Genomic DNA, 27,950 nt, shown 5'->3' on the forward strand with positions numbered 1-27,950 from the left:
TCATTTGGATGTCTTTTCCACCTCCATAGCTCGGAGCTCAGTCCAGAAAGCTACTTCCTTGTCTTTTAGCTTCTGGGCTTGCTGAGTGGTGGCTCCAATCTGCAGGTAGCCTTCCTTCTGGTCATACTCTGGCCAGTGTGGCAGTCCCTCCCCATTGGGGTTCCTGAGAACAGAGTCAAATGGAAGTCCTTAAAGCCACTGTGTGGCCCTCACATTTCTCTGAGGGTTATGGGAATTCCTTTGCTTATCACTATATGCCAAGAGGTCACATAGCCCCAGAGACACCTCCCATCTTCTGGGGGGTAGCCCACCCATTCTTAGGGAATTCTCACTGTCAGAACACTATGGCTACTGCTTGGGTCATGTGGACTTTGCCCATTGGGAGTGTCTTTAGCACCCTACATCACCCACCAAACCTGCCCCATCCTTTTCGCCAGCCTCACCCATTTCGAGCAAAATTGCCCCCAAAGCTTCATCATCATCTTGCTGAGGTTGATCTCTTCCTCTGAGGCACCCTCTATGGGGAAGAAGACAAGAATCCTTTCCTAATCACGGCAAGGTGCATGGGCAGTGCTAGCATAGGTCAGGAGTGTTTAGAAATGTAGTCTTCACTTTTACCACACACCTGCTGAGTCAGAATCCACATTTGTAGTGGAGTTAGACTGAGTGTTCTGTTTAAGCCTGGAAATGACTAGTCTAGGATTCACAAATGGGCATGAGTCTTTACATGACCTGGCTGCCTTTGTTTCTCTTGGTGGCCTGCTCCTCCCTCCCTACTCAAGGATACAGTGCCAAAGCCAAGTTTCCTTTGGCTCATAGGTTGCTGACTTGGGTCTTCTCTCATTCTCATAGATTCTGAAATATACCAGAACTATTAGCGTTCTAAGGAGTCACCTAAGTAGGAAACAGTTGGAGAAACTGGTGTGCTATGAATAACCATGATGTGAGTCACAGGTCACCTACTCATGCTGGACATCAATGTGCTGAAGATATTTGTGAGAAGGTTTTTTTTAAACATTGTTATTAAAATATATACTTTTTTATATTTTGACATATAAGCTAGGATATATATATATATATATATATATATATATATATATATATATATGACCATACCCAAGCTTAACACCAGCATTAATTCTCTCTTCACTCACATTCTATAGAGTCCTGCAATTAGAAGAGCAAACAGTGTTATTCATGCCTGAGACAGAGCACTGCAGATAATATTCCATTTGGCCTAATGATAACAGGTTAGGCTCATAAGGGTACCACTTTACCTAGGGGTACAGCTTCCTGTATGCCTATTAGAGGAGGATAAACAGTGGAAACTGCTTGATATAGTTCTGTCTTTGTTGTAGTTTGGATGTGAAATGTCCTCCTTTGGTTTGTGCATTGGAACACATTGGTAGCACTGTTTGGACCGACTGTGAAGCTTTTAGGATGTAAAGGCTTGTAGTGAGTAGGTCACTGAGGGTGAGCCTTGAGGTTTTCAGCCTAACTTCACTTCCTAGTCTCTTTCTGCTTCTTACCTCCTAATGCCATGCTTTCCTCACTATGGTTAACTGTGGTCCTTTGAAACTGTGAGTGGGAATAAACTCTTTATCCAGCTTTGGTCAGGTATTTTGCCACAGAAATGTACAGAGACACTTGCTTAAAGCCACTGAACCAGGACTGGAATCCAAAGTTCCTAACTTGAAGTTCAAGCCAACAGAGAACTATTACCTTTTAAAAATGGTGTTCCCCAAACAGAGTAAACTTCATCACCATGGTCTGCTATCACCATCTTGGGTCTTACGTCAGACACAAAGCTTGGGCGATATGTAAATTCATACATGTAGGTGGGGGCTCCAGCATCTGAGGAGACATGGATTCATGTACAGTGCATGTTACCAGACCCACATGGGTGATATAATGGCCTCTACCTGTGCAGGAACCCCCACCCACCAGATCCATAGCTAGAGGGAAACGGGTATTTAGGGGATCCTAGGGACTTGCTGCTTGAGTGAAACTGGGATTTGAACAGGTTCTCAATGAATGCAGAATGAATGAATACAGTGCAGGCAGTGTGTGTCTGGGTGCATTTCAGGGATGATGGCCTGTGCTCCTTCATTCTGAGCAGAACTGCAACTCATAGGCGTCTTCTGTCAGCCTGCTCTTGAGCATCCCAGGGCTTTTCCTTGATCATCCAGAAAGTGATGCAAACCCAAGCCACCCGCCTGAGCATGAGGACATTTAAATGCAAGTCTATGAAGAGAGCAAGCACTCGGTCTCTTAGGATTCATGAATCCATGCAGCTTGGGATTCTCATTTGAGTCGTGCTTGACTGGAACACTTCAGGTCTGAAGGGAAAGTGAGTTTATTTACCTTTCTCTCACCACCAAAGACATCATGTGTAAGCCCCAGGGCGCCATTGCTGCTGCCCACTGGATCATTGGATCAGCTAATTACTTCTGCTTATGTACTAACACATGTATCCAGGGACTTCAGTACCAGTGGTCACAATGGGGCATAGATGTCCACAGAGGAGTTCGTGACTCTGAGAGCAGAAGGATAAGGCTCTGAATCAGGGAAAAAACCTGACTCCTCTTCCTTGAGTGCACTTACTATGAAGGAATATTGGAAAATATAGACAAAAAAGAAAAAAGAAAAACACACAGACACACATACATACGCTCGTATACACATGTACACACAGACACAAATCTTAACAGACACACACCTATACATATACACATGAACATGCCTGCATACACACACACACACACACACACACACACACACAAACACACATATATACACAGACAATCGCATAGATGGATAACACATAAATATATATACACATGCACACACAAATACAAACACACATTCACACTAACATATTCATACACATGTGTACACACACATGCATAAATACACTGACGCATGCACACTTAGACACACATACATATTCACACATGGTAGGGGCATGAAGGGGGGAGAGAGGGAGGGACAAGGAGGTGAGGAGGAGAGATCTAATGAACAAACTGTGTGTGAATTGTCTTTTAAACTTTTTTTGGAAGGGGACAACATATGGATTCCATTTACATTTTGTTATTTTATACTTGTTTTTCCACATGGTACTGAGAGGTAAGAAACCCACATTCTTACATATTGGAAAGCAATTTTCAATGTGTGTTAAGAGCTTTAAAGCTTTAAAGAGCTTTAAAGTGTTCCTGTGATCCAGAATGATAGTCTCATTTCTGAAACCAGTCAAAACATGACTAGACACATAGTTAAACATCCACACATTTACATGTTAGCACAGTGTTATCTGTGCTCCTGAAATGTGAGCCTCCAGCCTGAGTACCCAACAGGGAAAGTAGACCTTGTACACCCATTCCTGTAGATTTTTCTTCTAGATAGATTTTTATTGTTATTATGGAAATTCCCATTATATAGTGTTCTTTGAGAAAAACTGTCATACAAAATTAATTTCTAAATGATATGTAAGATGAAGGAAAATTATTAGACAGTACAGAAAAAAAATCATAGCAGATGCCTCCAGGTTGAGAAGTTATGAATGGTATCTAGTGCCTTCTTCATGGGTTAGTATATTTTAAAGAGTTTCTACAAGTGTAAATATATTAATTTTATAATTAGAAAAGTTATTTTTATCAGGAAGGCTAAGTGGATAAAACCTGTGCTGTGCTGGTTGAAATAACTCAAATCATAGTCATAAGTAACAGCTGAAAGACTCAAGTCCAGTGTTGTAGGGTCCACAGAACAGGCAGGAGGCATAGCTTAGCTACAGAAGGACAGACTTGATACCAGGTAGCTCTGACTAAAGGGTTTTATCTCGACCGTTGGGAACCATATACTGCATCCATTGTAGCTAGTTATGCTGGTTAGTTTTACATCAATTTAACACAAACTAAAGTTATGTGAAAGGAGGGAATCTTTACTAAGAAAATACCTCCATAAGATCTGTCTGTAAAGCATTTTCTAAATTAGTGATTGATAGGGAAGGGCCCAACCCATCATGGGTGTTACCATCCCTGGTCTGGTGGTCCTGGATTCTATAAGAAAGTAGGATAAGCAGTAATCCACATCCCTTCATGGCCTATACATCAGGTCCTACCTCCAGGATCCTCTCATTTGAGTTCCTGTCCTGACTTTCTTCAATGATAGAATCAAATAATCCCTTTCCTCTTCAACATGTGTTTTCTCATGGTGTTTTATCACAGCAACAATAACCCTAATGAAGATACTCGTGTATAACATGTTTATTAAATTAATTAATTAAAAATAAAAACTGAATGGTTAGTTAGGGAAGTCTGAACCAGAGAAATATTTCCTGACCTATTCCCTGAAATGAAGCAAATGATCTGACAACAAGAAAGGATCTCAGGAGGCTCCCCAGATGGCTCATGGGAGAGCACATCTCACTTTTAGGTGTCATGCATTCATAACATCATACTTTACCTTCACTGCACAGCTTAGGGGCAGCGTTGCAAAGTCCCTCAACCTACCCACACCTGCATTATTGAGTTGTAAAAAGGCTAGGCATGGAAAACAATTGTCTGCAGACCTTTCCCCTCATGTCCTAGCACCCTCTGCCTCTGAGCTTTGGGTCCTGTATAGTCATTGATACTATGTGGCTCCTTCCACTTTTCCTCCATCCCACTACTGTGAAGAAGACACTTTATAGCAACCTCTGATCTTGAACAGGATCTCTGAAGATTGCTTTCAGGTGTCAGTATGAGTGGATGAAGGTCTTCTAGAAAACCATAGAGTATTATTTTTGGGTGTGAGCAGGGTCTTTCCAGGAGAGATTGGAATATGAGTTGGTAGAGTAATGGGGAAGTTCTACCCTTAGTGTGGACAGATGCCATCAGATCTGCTGGGCATCACAGAGAAGAAAGCAGAAAGATGGTGATATCCTCTCTCCTGGAGCTTCTTCTCTTGCCCCTGAACTCCTGCTCAGGGCTCTAGGATATTCACATTTGGACTTTGAGGCTTACACCAGACATCCTCAAAGGCCTCAGGACTCTTGTATTAGATGGAGAAGTACACACTTGGCTTCTTTGGCCCCAAGACTTTCCACCTTGTGGTCACTTTGCCAGAATTCCAGGGTCTCTGATCTGCCCTGGCCCCAGACTTCTTGGCCTTAATTATCTCAGAAGTCAATCCCCCTACAATATCCCTCTCATCTGCATCTGTCTGTCTGTTATCTTTCTCCCACTGGTTCAGTCTTTTTCAGACTTGGCCAAACTTTCCAAATGATTGCACTTTATTTCTATAATACCAGTATAACATCATATGAGGGTCCCCTAGAAGATGCTGCTATGCCTCACATGTACCCCTCGTTTACAGGAAGGTCCCCTCCAGCACCTATACTCTTTGGATGAGGCTTTGTTTATATCTATGGATTACTTTGCCCATGTGTGCAACAGGTCAAGGTGTCAAGGAACTAACCCCCTGAAATAGCTTGCCACTGATGGCAAGTGTATGCTGATGGGTATGCCTCACTCTTTCTCTACTCAGATGGGGTAACCATGAGATGTGTCACCTGCATGACAGAACTCATGCATCTCTGCTCCATCCATCCACAGTAGACACATGCTTGGCAGTGGACCACTGACTTGCCTTTTTCCAGTATCATATCCTCACCTCCCTAGGAGTGTTTGCAATTAACTCCCTGTTTTAGAGATTCATGTAAAAGAAAATAATATAGAACATACTCCACACTGCCTCTGGGCCATATGGAATGAGCCTCCGAGTCCTGACCCTCAGTAGTTTCCAAAACTGACTATATTGGGAGTCAGTGTCCCTTCTTTTGTCCATACCTGGGACTCACCTCTATGATGGCGGGCTACAATCACAGATGGCACAGTGAATAACACATCTCCCATCATGTCTAAAAAGAGGTTCTTCTTTTTGTAAGGAGAGTCTGATCCTCCCAAATACTTCTCAGTGGCCACTGGAGTCAGTTCCTTAGAGATATTCTGAAATAAATCAAGAAAGATCCCACCCACAACAATCATCAATGTAACTTTTCCAGTCCATTGAGAAGACTTCAGTTGACTAAGACCATCTTCAGTACTGTGCTAATCTTTCCTCTGTGGTGGGTGGGAGTTCCAGATTCTAGTTGCCTTTACTCTACCATTTAATTGACCTGTGTGACTCAGGTCAAGTTCCCAGCTCTTACTTGAATCTCAACTTTTCCCCATGATTCCACTGGTACTTACAGTAAGTGGGTAGGACTTCCATAGGAGGGATGTTGCTGTTTTCTGATCCAGTTTTCCATCAGAGAGTGGATAGCCCATCATCTGTTAAAGAAATGGTTAGTCATTTGTAAATTGTTGGGAATTAATAGGAATAAGCAAACAACCTAACCAGCCAACCACAACCAGTGCAAAATGGTGTTTACAGGCCTTGATGTACATGGATTCTGACGAGTTAGATAGTAATAGTTAGCTCTCTCTCTCTCTCTCTCTCTCTCTCTGTCTCTGTCTCTCTCTTTCTGTGTGTGTGTCTCTCTCTCTGTGTGTGTGTCTGTGTGTATACATGTTTGTCTAGTGTGTGAATGTGTGTTTATAAAACTGGAACACATTCTATGCAGTGAGGGAAAGTTAAGAAAATTTAGAATCCAAGAACTCAAGGATAGAAGGCACAGGACATGGTATCATGAAACCCACAGCAACCATTATGATTGTGTTGTTTGATAATCTCTGAAAACCTGTACTGAGAGCTACATTACTTGGGAAGTTCAGTGCTGTCAGGAGAAAACCTAGGGTTGAGCAAATGGCCCCCGACCTCTGCTAAAGCAGCTACTGTAGAAAGCTTGCACTTAAAAATCTTTATAATGCTTCTTGAGATACTAATATCTCAAAAAAAAAACCAGGGCTAAGAAGTGATTTTCTATAATTTTTAAAATTTCTTTGAAGTAAGAACATTTGGGGAGATTGCTCGTATTCTCTCTGCTAGTCTTTCTGGAAGGAAACATCCCTGACTTTGGTAAGTGATCAACGTGAACTTCCAGCTCTGAGTCCTCCTGTGAAGAGAAGGTTGCTTCTCCTGCAGATGAGTGTGTTCTACACTTCTGTATCTGGCCACAGTGACTCAGCCTTCCTATCACAGTGGCTCTTGAGAACACCATAGCATTGAAACCTCTACCACTATTGGTGTCAGGGATCCTAGTTAACTTCATACTTGATCTCTTTCCTAAGGAGCTCATACTATTAAAAGAACCCCATCATTCTATGTGAATATATTTTTTTCAATGTTTATTTTTAACTAAAGAAAAATCTCATTTTCCTTTTATATGTCCATTTTTACTTCTGTAAAACCAGTCTTCCCTGGTCTTAGTTAGTGTGTCTGTGGAGATTTATGGGCATGTGAGTTCAAATTCAAGGTGAAGCTGCTGAGCCCCAGCCTGACCCTTCTCTCCAGCTTCCTCTCCTTCCTAGCCATCCTTAGTTACTCCATCTGGACAATTGCCACCACTTCTTGACCTTGGGGCTAAGATCAAGCAATCTAGACAATTCTCATTACTACAGATCTCTCACTCAGAGCCTTTCAGGGTTCTTTAGGGAACGGCAAAGTAATGTGGAGAAAGGCGCTCCTAGCACTGCCCTTCCCAGGGCATACACAGCTGGACCATCTTGGAGGATGTTTCCATGGAAATGTCCACTTGTGACCATGGGAACAACTTCCCTGGTTTCAAATGGAGGTTTGGAAAAGGCAGAAGTCCTGGTCACAGGTGATGATAGTATTTGGGATTAAGTCTGTGAGATTGTTACATTCTCACCGTAGGAATAAACCAGCCAAACTCTTGCTTGTTGATCCCCACGATGTATGGTACAGTGTTGAAGCTCTTCTCAGCCAGAATCTCTTCCGGTGCCTTTGGCAGGAGTACTCCATCAATCACAGTGGTCAGAAAGGGGTAGCTCTGCAGAACAAAGTGGCATGTAGTTATTTGCTCCACAGATACCCATGTGCCTTTTGCTGTCTGTCTGATGGTCAAGCACACACTACCAAACTACATGAGCATGGGCAGTGACCACAGAAGCTCAAGGTCCCCAAAGGGACTAAGTTTCTGTGAGGGGATAGAATTCTGACTTGTGGTGTCTCTGCTAAGGTGATGGGGAAGTGGTAAATTCTGGAATACCTGTGTATGCATAGTGGAGTTCTATAGAACATGGAATTCATTGGTATGCTTTTTAGAGATTTAATTTTAGCTATGTGCATGTGTTTGTGTGGGGGTATCTTGCTTGTACAAATCAAGCCTATCTGAAAGTCAGAGAATGGAGCTTGCCACTAGCTAACCATAGAGGTCTGTACAGACAGACAGGAAGTGAGGTAGCTGGTCAGAAATAGGATATAAGCAGAGAGAAGCAGAAACTTGGTCTTTTGTCTGCTGAGACCCTAAGGAGGTAACATGTGCTGTAGTTTGCTCCTTCTCTCTGATCTCTCAGCATTTTCCTCAATATTTGACTCCAGGTTTTTATTACATAGACCAATTAAGGACTCTAACTACAGGGGCATGTGTATGTGAATGCAGGTGCCCACAGAGGCCAGAAGAGGCATTGCATCCCCTGGAGCTGGAGTTACTGGTGGTTGTGAGCCACCCAACATTGGTTCTAGGAACCAAAGTCATGTCCTTACAACAGTAGCAAGTGCTCTCAACCTCCAGGTCAACCCTGTGACTCTCTCACAGATGTCTGATGACATCTAATGCATAATGTTTGATTGTAATTTGCCACTGAAGCTCACTGGTGGAATTTTTACTCCTGACACCATGGCAGCACTCAGAACATTTGGAATTGTGGAGAATAATGCTATTTAAAGGAGTGGATCACTCTGCACTTCCATAGGAAAGGTGCCCCGAGAAAGGGCTTAACCTGTTCCTGAACCAAGTGAGGAACATATCTGTAGATTTCTCTGGCTTCATTTTCACAACTGCATCATCTACTTCATGCTTTTAATATTCTTCTTCATATAATGAACCCACAGATTCAGCTTTTCTCATCTTTGTGCAGCATCATCAGGCATCATGGGTGTCTTATTAGCACTTTTCAGAATAGTCCCACCATATATGTAGACAAGTCTCTTCTTGTGGATCTAATGTGTTGCTGACATTGTCACCAAATTCACAGCCAATAGTTCTGAAGGACACTCACCACACACACACACACACACACACACACACACACACACACACATGTATGCACACATACACACTCACAAATAACACAAATAATGCACATTACAGCAATAATGTGTTTAGTTACACTTTGTTCCTTTCTCCCTGGAGCTTTTTAAAACAATAAATCTATGACAGCACCAAGGGAAACGATGTAGTAAACCAACAGTAAAGGAATACTTCCCGGTGAGGGAGATGGAGGAAGTGGTGTGTTGCTTTGAGTTAAGATGGGATTGGTTGTCATGTGCCTCAGACACTCACCACTCCACCCGTGGCCAGACACAAAGTGCTTTGAGTTTATTTGGGCACTTGGAAAAACATGCTTACAAATGGCTCAACTCAAAAGCACAGAATCCACAGTTAAAACAGACCAATTTCACCCATTCTATATTTAAATGTGAGCTCTCTCTCCTTGAGGACCAGAGCCCCTCACCTCCAAGATGCCCTCTGAGAGCCACAGAAACTGGAAATGACACACACCACGTTGACAGATATCTTGATTTTATGCCTTACCTTTGATGAAAAGCATTTTAAAGATTAAGTGGAGCCTGGTATGAGTAAACAATTGCCCATACTCAATTGTTTGCTTCATGTGGGTCCCACTGTACCAGAGTGCATTTAACCAAACCCACAACCATGCTAGTTAACTGGCAATGTGTAAATCAGGCTCCACTTAATCTTTAAAATGCTTTTGTGGTTTTCCTGGCCACATTACTCTGGCTGGCAAGTGATTACCTTCTCTGGACCTCTGATATGATCCTGCAGAGCACAACTACCATATCACAAGGAGGACTCTTGGCTTCATAGTTAATTGAAGCTTAAAAGTGTTAAGACTTAGCGTCTGCAATGGAAAATCAGGGATCCTTACCTCTCTGGGTTCCCCAAGCAAATCAAGAGCAAAGAATTTCTGTGAAGACAAAGACAGAAGATGTGGTGAGCAGGCATCCTTTCCCAAAGACCTCTAGTTGCATCCCTGAGTTTCTGTACTGGTCCCTCATTTTGGCCCAGTGTGGGAAGACCTGAGCTTTACTGCACAGAAGCACATAACAGTGGAGTAAGACAAGGCAGGCAGGGTAGGCACAAACAAAGAAACAGACCCTGGGAGTAAGGCTCCTTGGCTCTGGAGTTGATACTGCCTACCTTTCCTTTGCCTTTTCTTCTGTGTCACCAGGAGAATCACTGAAATGTCTGTCTTCAAGCTTTAGAAACCAGTTATATTTTGTTTGATTAGTTGGATCATTTTGTGAGAACCTGGTGTGCCAGGACTTACAGGCAGTGCCCCATGTTAATGGGATGTTATGGGTTCCAGTAATATCTTCCAGCATTTAGGACTGAGAAAGAATGAAAGCAAGAACAAGGGGCAGGGCAGTCAAAATTTCAAGTTCCCCTGACTTTGTTTTCACATCTTACCAGTAAAGGAAATAGGTCACGTGGCCAAGATACTGATAGTGTGTTTTGTGGGTGTTTGTTGACAAGCCTCCCTATGATAATAGAGCATCATAATCACCCATCATCTGTGTCACCTTCTTTTCAAGTGTCTTAGCTGGATGTAATGAATGTGTGCTCTCTGTCTTCACACCCCATCTAACCCACTAAGTATCTGAATAGACATTTGAATGAATGCATGGTCATGTGGTACATTGCATATTGGCAAATATGATGATTTATTCATTCATAGAAGATGATAACAAATAGGTAATTGGTAATATATCATTGTTTTGTTTGAATGGATTAGGGGTGTATGTAACAGTAGCTTTATGATGCATAGGATTTAAAATAGTCAAGAAAGGATAAACAAAACAGTATAGATGAGTTGATATATTACATTTGTGGAAGTATAACATGCTTGAATAGATGGATTTGTGGCTGGATAAAAGGATGATGGATGAATAGATGGATGAATGTATGGTTATTCTAGAATCATACCACTACTAATTTATAATTGATAGTTTCTTGTTTTTCATTTTAACTATCTCCATTCTGAATTCCTCCTGATTAAATACTTAACAGAAAGAGTAGAGGAAAAGATAGAAATTAGGAAAATACTTGCAAAGTTCTATTTCATAATGTCAACTAACTAACTATTAGACAAATTGTAGTACTTCTGAAAACCTTTGTGCATAGTATCTCCAGCCATAAAATATTAGGATGCTTGTTACTTCAGTGAATAGAAAATACTTAACCTAGTACAACACATCCACCCACAATAATGCTAAAATTATTATTTTTATAAAGCTGTGGTATTGGTAAAGTTTTTTCCAACAAGTTATTTTTGACATTTTAACTATTTCACAAAAAACTAACTAGTGTCAGAAGGCTGACTCTGTCCCTGAAAGGTCCCCATGTAGTTTGTTCAGGGCATTGAGGACCACTGCACCTAAGACAGCAGTTTGGGGACCACTGGAATAGACACACCTACCATTTTCAGTGTTGTTGCCAAGAGTTCCTCCTCTGTCTTCTCACGCAGACAGTGAACTATATCGGCTGATGTAGTGGCCTCACACCCTGTAGCAATGGCGACTTGCTGCAGAGATCACAGGCAACAGTGGAGTTAAATGGCATCATTTCTGCCCTCCAAGAATACAGAGATAGGGATTCTATCTCAAGATTGTTTTTGTGGGATGTGGTAGCAGAAAATGTCCTAGACCATCAGGTGAAGGCTCTGGGTGAGCAGTATTGCCCCTATTACCAGCTTGATTGTAACATGAGTTGCTTATACATTTGTGTCTTAGTTGCTGTTTTCTGATAAAATGGATATGGCTATCTGAAAGCCTACCATTTTGAGAAAGAGAGTGTGTAATGGTGGTTAAAAAAAGCACAGAGTCCCAAATTCTAGCTTTTGATTTCATATCCCATTGTTACAAATAACTATCAAAACAAATATATTCCCCCCATCCCAAATCACAGAACAAAGCTACTACTCTTGAACCCAGAAGACGTTTGTAATCTCAGTGGCTGTGGCAGATGTGTTACCCATGTGGCCTGGAAGTGAACTGGCTGGAGGAGGAGGCACAGATGGAGACAAGCTGATGGTGGTAAGCAGGGCTACATTAGAATCAAAAGTAAGAGACCCTTGGCTCAACTCTGTTCTCTACTCCTGTGTGCTTTGTCCACACCAGCCTCCCCTCACTCTCTCACACAGGATTCACCTTTGCACAGGCACAGGGCATTTTCTCATGTGTTCCTTCTTGGGATATCCTTTGCTCACCAGGTGAATAGGTTTCTTCTATCTGAGCTTTCTGCTTACTGATTGTGATGGAGGATGTCCTTCTGTGTGCTGTTAACATATGTTTATCTTATTGGTTGATGAATAAAACACTGATTGGCCAGTAGCCAGACAGGAAGTATAGGTGGGGTGACCAGACACAGGAGAATTCTGGGAAGAGGAAGGCAGAGAGGAGCCACCAGGCAGACACCATGTAGCTACCAGGAAGATAGGATTCTGGGAATTCTCCGGTAAGCCAAGACCATGTGGAACTATTTAGATTAATAGAAATGGGTTAAAAAATTAAGACAGAGAGCTAGCCAATAAGAAGCCTGAGCCATTGGCCAAACACTATTTAATTAATATAAGCCTCCATTAACAGCTGTCATGATCTCATTAAATGTTCCTTTTGGATTCTTGTGATTCCATCTTATTTGATTATTCTCTTTCCTTTATACATTTTCTTATTATTGAAATAGTGCCATTTGTTTGATTATACAATTTTAAAAAATCAATCTTCTTCATAAGAATGAATGCTTTTTAGGTTCCAAAGCATGCATGTACATATCATACACATATACACACATATATGTAGCTATATATGAATGAATACATGCACCAGTGAATGCATGTTTGGGGAATCAGCCCTGGCTACCAGTGCTTCAGGAAGTAATCATCCCAAATCCATAACTGCATGCAAAGCACTAGAACTCAGGTTCTGATAGAAATGTGCTGTAATTAAAGGCATCTAGTCACTGTTCAGTGTAGCAGTCTGCCTTCGTACACTTAGGCTACTGTGTTCAATGAACACTGCACTAGCTGGCAGGCCATTGTCTTGAACTTGAGTCTTAGCTTGGCTCTTATCACTAGGTGACCTTGATAAATCATATCACCATTCTGATCTAGTTTCCTAATTAGAAGTTGAAAGAATGAGTGAGGTCTCTACTGCTCTTCCAATGCTTGATAGCACCTGGATCACACAGTGAGAAACACCCTTGAAGGTTCTTGGAGAGCTTAGCATGGGCTACCCAGGTGACCTACCTCAGCCCCACGACTGGTATTTTCCCTGAACAGACATGGAGTGAGGGCCACACCACTTTCAGAAATTGCCCTGTGGAAGAGGTTCTTGGTCAGGGGAGATAAAACCTGGGAAGGAAGAGGGAGAAGAATTTATGCTCAAGGGTGATGACCAATGATTTATTTGCTTAACTTGTAAGGCTGTACTCCTGCACCCTTGGCTGGAGACTGGTTCTCATTGGATGTGATAGCCTTTTCCCTGTCTCTGCTTATTTCTGAGCTTTCCTCAGAGCCAGAGATAGAGTAGGGAATAGGCATGCACCTATTATGGTAGTCAAAAGCATTGGAAGTAAAGGTATTGCAGTTGCTAACTACAAATTCTGGTTTAGTATCTCTATTACTCAGAAAGTGCCCTGGGAAAAATTATCCTGAGCATCCATAGAAAAATTTACAGACTTTTCCTTGGTGAGTATACTTATCTCTGTGTATAAGGACAGATATTTAGAATGTAGTTAGGGATTGTGCTGGTTTAGTAAAATGATAGTTGTGGGTTCTCTTCCACAATTCATGCCTTCATTAGCCTGGGGTAGTTGGCAATGCTTTCAGTATCAGCCATGATTTCCCCTTTGTTAAGAAGGTCTTAGCAGGGCACTGGTGGCACACACCTATAATCCCAGCACTCAGAAGGCAGAGGCAGAGGCAGAGGCAGAGGCAGAGGCAGAGGCAGAGGCAGAGGCAGAGGCAGAGGCAGAGGCAGAGGCAGAGGCAGAGGCAGAGGCAGAGGCAGAGGCAGAGGCAGAGGCAGAGGCAGAGGCAGAGGCAGAGGCAGAGAGATTTTTGAGTTTGAGGCCAGCCTGGTCTACAAAGGGAATTCTAAGATAGTTAGGGTTACACAGAGAAAAAACACTGAAAACACTGTCTCAAAAAAAAAAAAAAAAAAAAAAAAAAAAAAAAAAAAAAGAAAGAAAGAAAGAAAGAAAACAAAAATAGTGATAATCACAGAAAACTGCAGCCAATCAAAATTCAGGCTTGTGCAACCCAGTCCCTGTCGATACATATACAAAGCAACTCTGGCACCTAAAACTCAGGGAACAGTGCATAGAAGGGGTAAAAAGATTGTAAGATCAGGGAGTTTGCTAGGAGACTGTATATTCTATGTCAGAAGCAACACTTGTGATATCTCATCAACATGACTACCTAAATATGAGCTGAACAACAACAATAGACACATGGATGGGGAAAAGCCCATGAAATCTCAACCCTACACAAAGAACTATGGGAAACTAAGGAATGGTAAAGGGCTTAGAGGGGAAAGGGGAAGGGAGAAATGATGTAATATTATTATAATCTCAAAAAGCAAAATAAGTAATAAAAGCAATTTGAAAGAATTTAGATGAATCTACAATTTACAATTCTTTTTTCTTAAAAAGAAAACTCATTAGTACTGACAAGTTCAAGCCAGACCAAGTCAGCAGTAGTTGATCAGAACAGAATAGATTGCATGGCTTTTGTGTGTGCTTTTTATTGTTGTGTGGTTTTGCTATCCTTTGTATTTTGTTTTGTTTTTGTGTATTTGATTTTTGTTCTTTTCTCTTTTGAGAAAAAGAACAGAATTGGGTGGGTAGGGACGTAGGGAGATCTGGGAGGAGTTGGGGAAGGAGAAAGAATATGATCAAAATAAATTGTGTGAAGAATATTTTATAAAAACCAAAAATACAAAATAAAATAAAAATAAGGAAAATTCATAATATATATAATAGTAGAAATGAGAGACAACCTAAGGTTCTAATATTTTAACAGTGGGTAATAAACAATGTTTTATGGTTACCATAGAACACTATGCTGTTGTAAAAACAAGTACTAAGGAAAGACATTTAGCATTTAGGGAGATTTACAGTAGTCTAATACTAAAGAAAATTGTTCTTAAAAAGTTATGTGATACATCAGGAAATAGAGAGATAGGATAAGCAGATGATCAACAGAGATCGGGGAGACAGATAGAACTGTAGGGGAAAAAAAAGACAAGGGGAATACAGGTTAGGATGTCAAAAGTGACAGTGCCTGGATGGTGGGATTATAGATGACATCTTTCTCCTTTGTCATTATCTGTTCTTTTTCTCAGTTTTAAAATCTGCTTTAAAAATATGAAATACTGTCCTGGGAATATTCAGCTATGAAGTTTATACATGTTTAAAAGATAATGGCTGACCTCCCAACTCTGAAATGGCTGCAGAACTTTGTGTAGCTTCCAGTTCCTTCTACAGCTTCCTTCAATGCACCTCCATCTCCATACCAGCAAGTTCACCATACTTGTGGTTGTGGGCTCCTTTTTCTTTCTTACTTCTTTGTTATAATTCCTACTCTCACCGACTTCATCTAAGGTACAGTGCCTTAGGCCCAGAGGCTGATGCCCACCCCCTTGGCATGAACAAGCCATGGGAGGGGCAACCTTAGAGGAAGCCACATCTGTTATCAGCACTAACAATCTCTCTATCTGCAAATTTTGTTTCCAACCAGACAGGGATCTTCTACTGACCATTGGCATCTGCTTATTCATACATCACACCCACCCCCAAGTCAGGTGAGTCATAAAGCTAAAATGATTAGGAAGAAGAGAGAGAACTCAACCAAGTGAGAAGAATAGGAATGCCACAGTCCCAGGCTCAGCTGGACATTCTTTTGGTCCTCAGGACACAAAGCTGAGGTCTGAGCTTCTTGGGAGTTCCTGGTCTTTATTTCTACACTGCCTGATGCTGAGCCATACGTAGTGTCAATCTGAATGCATGTCTTGCCAGCCAAAGTGCGTGTGGCTGGATTGAATGCTCCCCAAGAGGTCTCATCAGCAGCCACATCAACACTGGACATGGGGGTTGGTGCCAGGAATACTTACAAGGACAGAGACACTTTCCCCTCCTGCTGACTCGCCAAAGAGGGTCACAGAGCCTGGGTTCCCTCCGAAGTTAGCAATGTTGTTCTGGACCCATTGTAAGGCAGCTACTTGGTCAAAGTGACCCCAGTTCCCTCTGCTGTGCTCATCTCCTGTGCTGTAAGAGAAGGTGAGAGAAGGAGACAGAGGCATTGTAGCCGGGCTATGATGGATCAAGAGATACATGTGGATCATACCTCAGTGTTTCATATGTTTAAAATTTGGCCTTCAATGTGGAGGTGTTGGGAAGTGGTCTAACATTTAAGAGGGGGAGTCCATTGTTAGGTGATTCAGTTATCGAGGGCACTAAGATGAATGCATTCTGGTTAGTTCTCATGAAAAATTACTGAAGACTGAACTTGGTCCCTACATGCTCTCTGGCTTCCTGATACTCCCCTTTGTTACAATACCAGCTATTGTAATGTGACACTGCCCAGAGGTCTTTGCCATAGCTGACACCCTGTTGCTTGGACTTTCAGCCTTTGAAGCTGTTGATAAATAAATATCATTAAAAATTTAAGAATAGTTTATTTTAATTGTGTGCATGTGTGAGCCCAATGCGGGTGCTAAGAATGAAACTTGGTTCCTCTGCAAGATCAGTATTCACTAATCAATGAGCCATCTCTGTAGGCCAACCCCAGATTTTACAAAATACTAAGCTTCAGGTATTTGTTACCAAAGAGTTGGTCTGTGAAAGTGTCTTTGGAAAAAGTCTAAAGTGTTTGCCAGAGCAGGTGTGTCAGCCTGAAGTGCTGTGTGTGGGGGCGCTATAGATGATTCAGGTGCAAGCTCTGGTTAGAATAAAGAACACTTTGTGCATTTTTGCAAAGAACTTGAGGAAGCCATGCCCATGCCCGAAAACCTTACATGAGGCTAAAATTAAGAATGATGGAGTACTTGACATGGTGAAAATTTTTCTAAATAGCAAAGACACAGTGTGGACATTATTGGCTGCTGGTAGTGAGATTTTCAATGAGGCTGAAGAACAAAGAGAAACAGAATAGACATATGTGAGAAATTGTTGTGTAGGCCGAGAAGGAACAGAGGAAACGAATTTAGGGGTAGAGCCAAGAAATCACTCGCTAAAGAGATTGGCGGGTGGCTGATGATCAGGCTAACTGGAAAAACATCTTGAGACCATCCACCACCAGCACTGAGGTTTGCCAATATGTGATGGCTTCAAGAAAAAGACTCAAGACCTCTTCTTGGACTTCCTATTCAAAGCTATCTCAAGATTTTACTCTTAGCTGGCACAATCTCCAACTAAAAACACACTTGTTAGGAAGGTAGGAGCCCTCTGTGGATGCATGTTTTAGGCAAGCACTCTAGCCCAATGGGGAGGAGCCACTGCATGAAGGAAGCAGATTAAAAAGCTAAATGGTTAGTTACTACAGTAATGTAAGCCAGACACAGGGCTTTGATCTTGGTAGAAATGAGGAATAAATGAACATCCAAGCCCTGAATGTATTTGGAGGGGAGAGCTAGGAAGTTTTGCTGGCTATGTAGGTATGGTGCATGAGATAAAGAAGAGTCTGGACTTTCACAGGGATTTTATTATGAACAATTAAAAGTAAAAATCTGAATACGACTTTACAGCGAGTCCTATGAAAACAGGAAGTGACATTTTGTGGTCTATGAGTTGTCAAGGGTTCACACTGTCTCTGTGAGGAAAGGCAGTGCTAAGTAGACATGCAGGGAAACAGGAGGACATAGTTAAAAGCAGTATCTTGCCTTCAAAGAAGAGGTAGGTGTCTTAGTTACTGCTCTATTTCTGTGAAGAGACACCATGACCAAGGCAACTTAGAAAGATATAATCAGGGGCTTGCTTACAGTTTCAGAGGGCTAGTCCCTATCATGATAGGAAGCATGGCAGCAGGCAGACAGGCATGGCAGGCACTTGGGCAGTTTTTGAGAGCTTACATCATTTTCAAAAGAGAGAGAGAGAGAGAGAGAAGTCCACACCTCTTAATCCTTCCCAAAACAGTTCCACTAACCAGGGACCAAACATTAAAATACACAAGCCTATGAGAGCCATTTCTCATTCAAACCATCATAGTGGGGGATTCTTGGACTTACTGGACAGGGAGAGGGGAGAAATTCAAAGGCCTGAGGATGGGGGAAGAAGGAACAAGAAAGGGCTGAGCACGAGCAATCAGGAAGGTGGGGAAGTCAAGGACCAGAAGAAAGAAGCAGCTCAGAATCACGGCTGCCCACCTGGCAGATGTTGGGGTGTCAGAAGTTGTATGGGGGAGAGTAGGGGGTCATTGATGGCTTCAGCAAGCACAGCCTGCCTGTCATGGGTGGAGGAGAAAAAGGGAGAGAAACCCGGAAACCAAGAAACCTGATCCTGACCTCACAGAGTTGATAGAGACTCTAGTCTGGACTCCTGCATGTGCCAGATGTCAAGGAGGAAGTGAGCTGTGTGTACTCTCTACCACTCTCCAGAGAACACCATTTCCTGGGGTTAGGTCCTCTGACGGTGTCCATTCACTCCAGCCGCTGGTTCCTTAAAACACAAGTATTCTCTGAACTCCTTTGTGTTTCTGTCCCAGGGGATGTGCAGCACTGAATTTCCCTGTTGGTCAGTGACTGCTGTCGGAAATGCAGCGTGTTGGGCAGCACAGGTGAAAGGAGACATGGGTTTCAGAACTGATAAAATAAGAGCTAGGCTTTGAAAGATGAATGAGTTTAAAACAGGCCTTCCAGGCAGAGAGTACAGTGGGCACAAAAACCCAGAGCAAGTGCACAAGTGTGGTTGAGTAAAGAGAAGATAGGTAGGTTTCAAACTGAAGAAACTGATACTTTAATGAACACAGATGAAATTACCAGGATTGGGTCCTAATATCCTGGTAGAGGTGTGTTAAATTAATGTGAAAAAGGTCCAATATCTTACCTGAGGAATCCCCAGATGCCCAGGCGATATTGAATGACTACCACCACGACTTTTTCATGGGTAGACAGGGCCAGTCCATCAAAAGTTGATGCCCCACCAGATAGTAAACCACCTCCATGGACCCAAACCATCACCTGGACAGGCATCAAGAAACCATTCAAGTTATAAGATGTACAAAATGAATGACATTGGATTACCTAGTTATTTCTTGGGTAAGGAAGCAATTATCCAGAGTCTACGAGTGTCTCTCATGATGACAAAAGGCCTGCATCCCTCTCAGCTCTCTAAACTGGGTCCTAGACCATGATCCCACTTAGTGCAGCCTAGTTACTCATTGTGATTACCCTTCTCTCCAGACTCAAGTACCATGTCTTTCAATGGTTCTTACAACTGCGAATGCTATTGTGGGAACAGCAAAAGTCAAGGATGTCACTTTCTCTCCAGCACACCACCAATCTCATGCCTGGACATAACAAGGGGCAGTGCTTACAGATTGGCTTTACCTCAGTGCAGGGGTGAGCTAACTTTTCTTGTGACTGAGGTATTATCTCAAGAAGTACACATGTCCCCATGTCCCCAATGGTGCTCCTTCTTTAGGGATCTCCCCTTAACCTTCCTCACACCTCCCCATCTCCTAAGCCTAGATACCACCTTTCCTAGAAGTCTTTAGATACCAACTTTAACTGAGAGCTTACTGCCCACCAGGCACTGCCATATGGGTTAAGGATTGTGAGAAAAGGGAATAGGTACAATTTCTGATTAATTGCTCTTGATGTCACATTTCAAGGAACATTTCAGTTCAAGGAAGAACTGAAAAGATAAAATCCTATGACATTGCTAATAAAATATAAAAGAACTCATGAACTGTGGTCTGATTACTGTTCAAAGTATTTTAAAATAACCTATTCATGTAACAGATAGGCTTGAGGTTCCACAGCTCGTGAGAGGTTGAGGAGGCAAGATTTGACTCAAGCCCTAACTCCTATAGCCTATAGCTACAGCTCAATGAGTTAGCTATTGGGACTATGAGGCCAAAGGACAGATGTGCTTGCTGTCTTTTGTGTGCTCATCCAGGACCAAAACATGGCTTGCTTGAAAGTCAACACTGCAGGCTCACATAGATTGGTGCTTATTTGAAGAAACAGGCTGAGGAAGTTAGAAACAGCCTGGTTCTCATCTTTTCAAAGGCATGCCCAGGATTAATCCAGACTCTTCTCTAGGACCTGTGTCCATAGCTAGACTGTCCCCTGCCTTTAGACTTCCACACCACCTGTTTCTCCTCCCCCTGGGACCCTGCCACCTCAAGGGAAGAATTGAGGTAAGATCATCTCAGAGTGAAGGTTGGTGGACAATGACAAACTGAAGAGTCTACTATGTGGTATCCTCCATCCCAAAGGTCACTTTCTCCAGAAGAAGTCTCTATCCTGAGACTTATAACTGGCAGCCTGCCCCATCTCTGGGCCTTTGTTTATATGGAAATGCTGACTCACTGGGTCATTAGTCCTTGCCAAAGGCAACTAAGGAGTGAAACAAAGTGTAGTGAAGTCCCAGATGTTTGGCAAAGGAAAAGCTTCTGGGACTGTCTCAATGTGCATCCCACACAGTTTCATCATGGGACCATGAAAGTTTTCACAGATGGAGCCTGGAGTACTTGGAAGGCCACATCCTTGTCTGATTTCTTAGTCCATGTTAAAAGATGTGGTTCGAAGGTCAGGGGATCTACGTTCTTAGTCCATTAGCCCTAATTTATAGCTTCACCCCCATCTTTGCTTCAGGTGCTCTAGCCATAAACATGTGATTAGATGAAAGTTGGGTTGAGGATTCTTCCCACTTCTTATTTTGCTGGAAATTAAATCTTAATTCCTCAGGGCCAGATTCTTAAACAGAAATTAAGGCAACCAACATTGCTTTCCTAATATGATTGTGAGAGAACACAGAAGAATTAGGATCCACTTCCAGATACAATGCATTCTCCCACACATGCTTAGTGTCACTTGGGAAAACTGAAATTCTTAAAGAATTTCAAGGGAATTTTTTGAGGTCAAGGGAACTCAAGAGGCCTGCCTAACAATACCTGTGCTCCAAAGCATCCTGCATCCCCTCTAAACTGCACTGGAAAATCCAGGATGCTGAAGCCCCAGGGTGCTTACAGGCAGCTTTCCTTTGCTGGTCAGGTCAGTGGGGGAGTAAATATTTAAGTAAAGGCAGTCTTCAGAATACTCAAGAGGAACACCTTCTAGTTGGTTGGTGAAGACATCAGAGAGCACTGGCCCCGCACCGGTAATCTGGGAGCACCTGGGAAGAGGGGTAAGAAAGAAGAGCCATGAGGGTCAAACAAAGTCCAGGGAGGGCTTTCTACTATGTGGTTTAAACTCACAAATTGAATTGTCATTACTAGGGTTGAGACAATGGCATGGATAGGAAGCTTCTGGGAGTCCTGGCAAGAATCCTGGAATAGGAAGAAGCACAGGAACCTATTACAGTCATGCATCAGATCCGAGGGGGCTCTAACATCAGCTCTAGGCCTTATTTTGGGATGAAACAGCTATCTTGTCTATACATATCACTGCAGGGGGATGGATACCCATCAGATACCATGAGACAGAGTTTCTATTATCTACCTCACACAGGTCCTGCAGTGGCACAGTCTCCTCAGCTCCAGATGCTCTTACTGCAGTGGGCACATAGGAAAGTTCTGGGGGATATCCTTGCCTAGCCATTGGGACATGTTTCCAGTCTTGAATCCCTGAGGAAGCATGGTCATACAGTCCTGCAATTCCCATATGTGCCATCTCATCTGGAAAGCCTCAGGGCCTACAGAAAGCCTGTATCATCACACCCTGTGTTGTAATTTAAGAAAAGTGGTGCATGAAAGAGAAAGACATTATACCACAGGGTTCAAGCAGAGGGAAAGGAGTCATAAAAGGGGGAAAGGGAAGGGGGGAGACTAGCCTCTGGAGTGAGGAACAGTAAGAGAGAGGAAAGAGAGGGGAGAGGGGGGAAAGAGATGGAAAGAAGGAGAGGGGAAGAGAGAGAGAGAGAGAGAGAGAGAGAGAGAGAGAGAGAGAGAGAGAGGGATGGGAAGTGGAAAGGGCCCTTCTAAAAGGGAACATAGTGAAGATGCACAAGTGGTGCTTTTAATGGCTGCAGCTGAGGGCATATTTTGTCAGAACCCCATGGACAGGCCAGTACAGATGCCTGAATACTGACACCCTGTACTGCTGATATGGGTACAGCTGTTATCAGCTTGATAAATACAGTATCCAATCTACTCTTGGAGAGTTCAGGTACAAAACTGACTGTAAAGACTAGTAGACACTTTGACCTTTAATGTGTAGATGTTGTACAATCGCCACAAGCATCAGAAACGTTCAGGACTAGACAACCTCAATAAATATACAAAATAGGGCAAATAAATATATAAAACAGGGGTGTGGAATATCTCAGAGATCTGACCCCATTTGTTTTAAGGAAGAATACCAAACTTTAAGGGAATACAAAGAAATGTCTCATAAGTTCATCATAGAAGTTTTGTTTGGAAAAGGTAAAGTTGTCTATATAGAAATGCTTCTAGTTGCTCCTTTTTAGCAGATAGAGTTGATACTGCCATGAAAGAAATTTAACGTTGAGATTAAGTTAAAAAAAAAATATCAAACACGCACGCTGAAGTTGAAAACTACAATGAATGAAGTGAAAAATGAACTAACATCAAAGGCACCAAACAGCAGATCAGTGCTTGAAGATTTTTGTACTTCCTTTTGTCAGTTTTATAATGCTAAGGGCTTTCGAACTCACTAAGCAAACAGTTTATCACTGAGCCGTAACCACAGCTCTGAGGCAGTTTATTTGAAAGTACACACGTTGAGAAAAGAATGTGGATGAATAAGAAAACTTATGAGACCCATTAAAAAAAATCAAAAGAGGAAACGGGGAGATTATTGGAGACAGTTGACAAAGTCAAGGAGCAGGGAAGCTTATTCAAAGAGCATAACAGAGACTGCTTCAGCCAAGAAGGAGATACTAAGATTTAAGTATAAGGACAAATATCACAAGTTTGATCAAACCCAATAAGATCACCTATGACATATTATAAACAAACTCAATAATCTAAGGTAAAAGAAAACAAAAAGACAGTAAGTAAAGCAAGTAACACATAAAAAGAGTTCTAATATGCCTGGACAAACAAAAGGGAAAGAATTTTTTGCTCCCAGCTTTGCCATACAAATACTAGAGTTTCCACATAAAAGACAACATTTAATAGGGATTTTAACCTTTGCTCACAGTAAACACAGACCGATTCCAACTGTGTTAGCACTGCAAACATGCTAAGTATTCACACCTATCTTTAAACTGACAAATCTTTTTTATCTAATAAAAATAACATCTAATGAATTTAGTAATAACATGCAAGACAAAAATGTGACATCAAAACTTCAAAATGGAAGGAAAGAGTTGAAATTTCAAGTGTTCGTTTTCTTTGTGATCCAAAGTGGGGTCCTGTCAGGTTAATACTGTAAGTATAGGGTGTTTGCTAAAAGCTCCGCAGTGACTACAAAGCAAAAGCTTATGGAGACCTGAAAAAAGGTCAAAGGAGCAAGGGCTGCTGCTTGAGAAAGCCACCTAACTGCAAAGGAAGATGGTGAGAGGGAGGAGAGAATGGAGGGACTGTGCCTTACCAGAGAGGCCACCTGGGCACTCTGAGCTTCCGGGCTCAGCTGAAGCATTCACATCTCACCCCCAACACTAGCAGCTTCATCCATGAAAAGTCCCAGACAGGAGAGATATGATCCCTGTGTCTTATCTTCCTATCAGCATATTTTGGTTGTGAGCCTAGCCTTTAATGGCTGAGCCTTCTCTCCAGCTCTTCCTATCAGCATTTTATCCAACAGTAGATCACCAATTATTTGAACATACTACACAATTCATTTTCTTGCTTTGCAATTATTCTCTGCTCCCCTTCCCATGTGTGTCCTTCTGTCTGTGTTTCCTAGAACACCAGCTCAATTCTATGTGTCTCCTAGAATACAAACTCAATGAAGGTAGGAGATCTTTATTTTGTTCACTGATATGTTATTAGAACCTAGAATATGTCTGGAATATGACAAGTGCCCAACAGATACATCTTTGATAAAAGACAGTTATGGACTGTCTTTGAGATCTTACAGTATGTTAAAGGACACATAAATAAAATGTAATCAGTCAGAGAACCCTCTCAAACCTTTCCTATAGCTCTCTGAGATATATAATCTACTGAAAAAGACTCAGGCCCACCCCAGCAGCTTACATAGGAGGGTAGGAGGTAGCATTCTTCACGAAGTTCCATGGCTCTGGAGGCTGTGGTGGAGCAAACCTCAGGGATCCAAGAGGAGGCTTGGCAAAGGGGACTCCAAGAAAGATGGCCACAGGCTGTGAGGATCCCTTTAAGCTGACATATTTCCCCAGGACTTTGCCATGAACAGTGTCCACCACGGGTGGTGAGGATGGGTGTCCTGATGATCATGGAATAGAAATAAGAATGCGCCCGAAGGGATATCTTGTATTATACTTTTAGATATGTGGTAATAAATAAGATACCATAGTCATGTAGGCATTGTTTCTAATATAAAATCAGGCAGAGAAAAACCATCCTTTCCCATTCAGTGGGATATCAGAAGGGGTAAACTAGAACTTGGCCAGGAAAGTATCCATCCCATGGAGGTTGGGAGGTAGCTCAGTCAGTGACATGGTTGACATTGGTGTTGGATGCTGGGTGAGATGATCAATGAGAGGTGGACCCTTAGTACTTATGCTCCTTAACCACTGAATGGACTAGGAAAGGAATGAACATTAGTGAGGAGGGTGAGGCAGAGGGACTGTGAGAAAGAAGGAGGAAGAGAAGCAAGGGTAGAGGAGGCTAGTGTGCACCACTCTTTGGAGCTTACGGGCTGCCCTCAGTTGTCTGGTGCCTAGCTCTGGGTGATTAAGTCAGATAGGTGGTAGGCTACAGGAACCTGGTACTGCAGGTGACTGGGATAAGGCTCTGGATTAGTTGGACTATGCGAGTGACAACATCTCTAGATCTGCAAGGCTTTGTGTTTAAAAGCCTCAAATACAGAAAACAGAATTCATACTGACTGCAGGACAGCTCAGGACTGAAACAAACATTCATGCCATTTGAGGGGCTGAGAAAGTAAGGCTCATTAAGACCTAATTGTGCCACAAAAGCCAGGCAAATCTCACCATGTGTAGATTTTTGTCTCCTTTCTGTCCCTGAGACACTGTGGCAGGTCTGAAATTGCATGTAAGGCAGAATGAGAGCAAACACATCTGGAATGGAGCAGTCCCTTTGGTGTTGGAAGAAAACCAGCAGAAAACCCTGGGGACCTCACCCCAATTCCATCTTCAGGAAGTCCATTCAGGATTCTCCCAATCCCTTGATTTCCTCATCTGTGACATGGTCATGTTAGTGTTTACTTAGCAAGACGTCTTTGGGAGGTAATGTAAAACAGCTGGAATGCACATCTGGCACACAGTAAATACTCCATATGTTTACATTCCATCTGACATAAATTGTAGCCTTTGCATTCATTTTTATATTTCCCATTCCAATTGTCCATTTTCCACACTGACTACTGGCTTGTACCCACTTCATGTCTGGAAGAGCATCACTGACTAACACAGGCCACAGCTAGTGATTTTGGCTCAGATGCTGCCTGGGTTCTCTTTCAGCCCCTCCCTGGACATCTACAGTGCTTTGCTTTTCCTTCTGCTACCACTTTGGTGGGTGTCCTCAGCTGTGACTGTTTTCATGTTTTGGATTGGCCACTTTATTACTTTGCTACCTGGTTTCTTGTAAAAAATTTCTGGGGCCATTGGCTGTTCTTTGGTAAGACTAATTTTGAATTAATATTTTATTCTGACCACACACTTGAGTGCAAATGTTGACAAATTGTCTGTATGGGGACACTGGAGGATAAGAAAATAGAATCATGTTCTGGGAGGGCTTCTCTGAGATATTTGCCTCACCCCAAAGCTGCACAGGAGAACATATGATCCATGGCTGTCAAGAGTAGCAAAGGTCTTCAGCATCGGGACAGAGGGTCATGCTCGAGCTTTATAGAGCCACACCAAGTAGGACCAAGACAGGGCTGAAGCTGCAGGGAACTGGAGAAGGATTGTATTCTCCACAAGAATGGAGCCCACAGGACAGACAGTAGCCTGACCAGGGTGACTGTGCTAAGAACTACTAGAAGAATATTCTTGACCCCAGAATGGTCCCTGCTATTTACTTGTCTAGTAAGCAAACCTCAGTCCCTTAGCTAGGGATTTGCTATCCTTTCCACCATGCACTTGTACATTTCAGACCCCACCCATGAACTTTACTTAGCAGTATTTATAGCCCATTTATCCTTCCCAGACAGGGTTTGCATTTTGGCATCTGAGTTGACCTTGAACTCTTTTCCTTCACTTCTGTAACCCCTTTCCACCTTCCTCTATTTACAAATCCCCATGCCATAAGTCCCATCTCCCAATGGTGATTTGAAGGCCTCACTCCCTCTTCCAACTCCTTGTAGCTCCTTTCTGTTGCCCCTCCAATCTAGGTGTGTGTATGCCTTCCCCTATAAGGTCAGGCCCCTGCATCTAAGGGATACCTCTTATTCATCCCCTCACCCAGCATAAAGCTCAGCACCAACAACTCTTAAGAACTGAGGAACAAATTATCTTTTCTGTAGGTAACCATTGGCTCTTAACATGCTGACTTGACCATATTTCAAGTTTTTATTAATATACCACATTTAAAATACCACCTCTTTAAATCCAGCCATTTTTTTTTGTACTAGTAGCCCAGACACTACGCTCAGTGCTACAGAAACAACTACCTATTTCATCCTCACTACAGCCCAGTGAGGGAAACTATTGTTTTCCTGTTGTTCAGATTCATGACCAAGCATGCACAGTTAAAGGACCTTGCCCAAAGGTACAGGCCTCAGAAGAGTTGAGCTAGCCTCTAGTTCTACACCCAGACTCCTGGTATGAGGCTATTTAAACTCTGCTGAGCCTCTCTCCACATCTGACCAGAGCTGGAGTAAGACCTAGGAGATAACTCAGGGCTTCCCTAATTCCTCATGTTGAGAAAGAGAGTTCTCTGTGATGGGTGGAGCTTGCTGGGCTCTGATTCCCAGAGTCCACATTGAAATCCAGATGATGATCAGGGACGCAGAATGGAACCTGTCATATAGTCTTTCATAGCCACCTTCACCCACCTCAGCCTAGGCCAAGGAGCTTCAGATGTGCCCCAGTGTTTGCATTTTAGAAGAACTCACCAAAAGCCACGCACGTGCTGAGGGATGCCAGGACCAGAGCAAAGAAACACATGGTGGAAGGCCAGCTTCTCTGGAGCCCTGTGAATTGGTCTCGAAGCTCTTCTGGGGTGCTTTGTATACCTGCCCTGAGATAGTGAGGTCTTGTGACCACGCCCATCCATGTGCAATCCAGTTGTCTAATATGAGATGAAAGGCGTTCTCACTGTTCCACAGAATTCCCAGGGGTCTGATGGCAATCCAGGCCAGGCCCAGCCTTAATGCAAACTCTTATCATTGGTTCCAGACTCAACTATCAGATTACTGATGATATTAAACTGGTCCAACAACTTCTTACATAAGGCCTCTCCCCTGTGGCTCTCTAACCTCAGTCCACCAAGAGCTTCTCAAAGGCAGGCACAGCAAAAGGCTCCTTCAGGCAGGAC

At 42.6% G+C, this 27,950-nt stretch overlaps 1 protein-coding gene across 1 annotated transcript; it reads right to left on the minus strand.

The window, feature by feature from the left end:
* LOC127230027 (liver carboxylesterase 1-like) lies at positions 1 to 27,628 on the minus strand. The gene is given in 15 exon segments (XM_051195154.1): positions 1 to 163; positions 444 to 463; positions 465 to 517; positions 1,723 to 1,854; positions 5,837 to 5,984; positions 6,228 to 6,308; positions 7,790 to 7,930; positions 10,053 to 10,091; positions 11,604 to 11,708; positions 13,431 to 13,535; positions 16,297 to 16,450; positions 19,226 to 19,359; positions 21,376 to 21,520; positions 24,510 to 24,714; positions 27,529 to 27,628. Coding segments are annotated over 15 exon segments (1,677 nt in total). The 5' UTR covers positions 27,581 to 27,628.
* Between the last annotated feature and the right edge of the window lie 322 nt (positions 27,629 to 27,950).

The sequence above is a fragment of the Phodopus roborovskii genome, unplaced genomic scaffold, assembly GCF_943737965.1.
Source record: "Phodopus roborovskii unplaced genomic scaffold, PHOROB, whole genome shotgun sequence".
Lineage (NCBI taxonomy): Eukaryota > Metazoa > Chordata > Mammalia > Rodentia > Cricetidae > Phodopus > Phodopus roborovskii.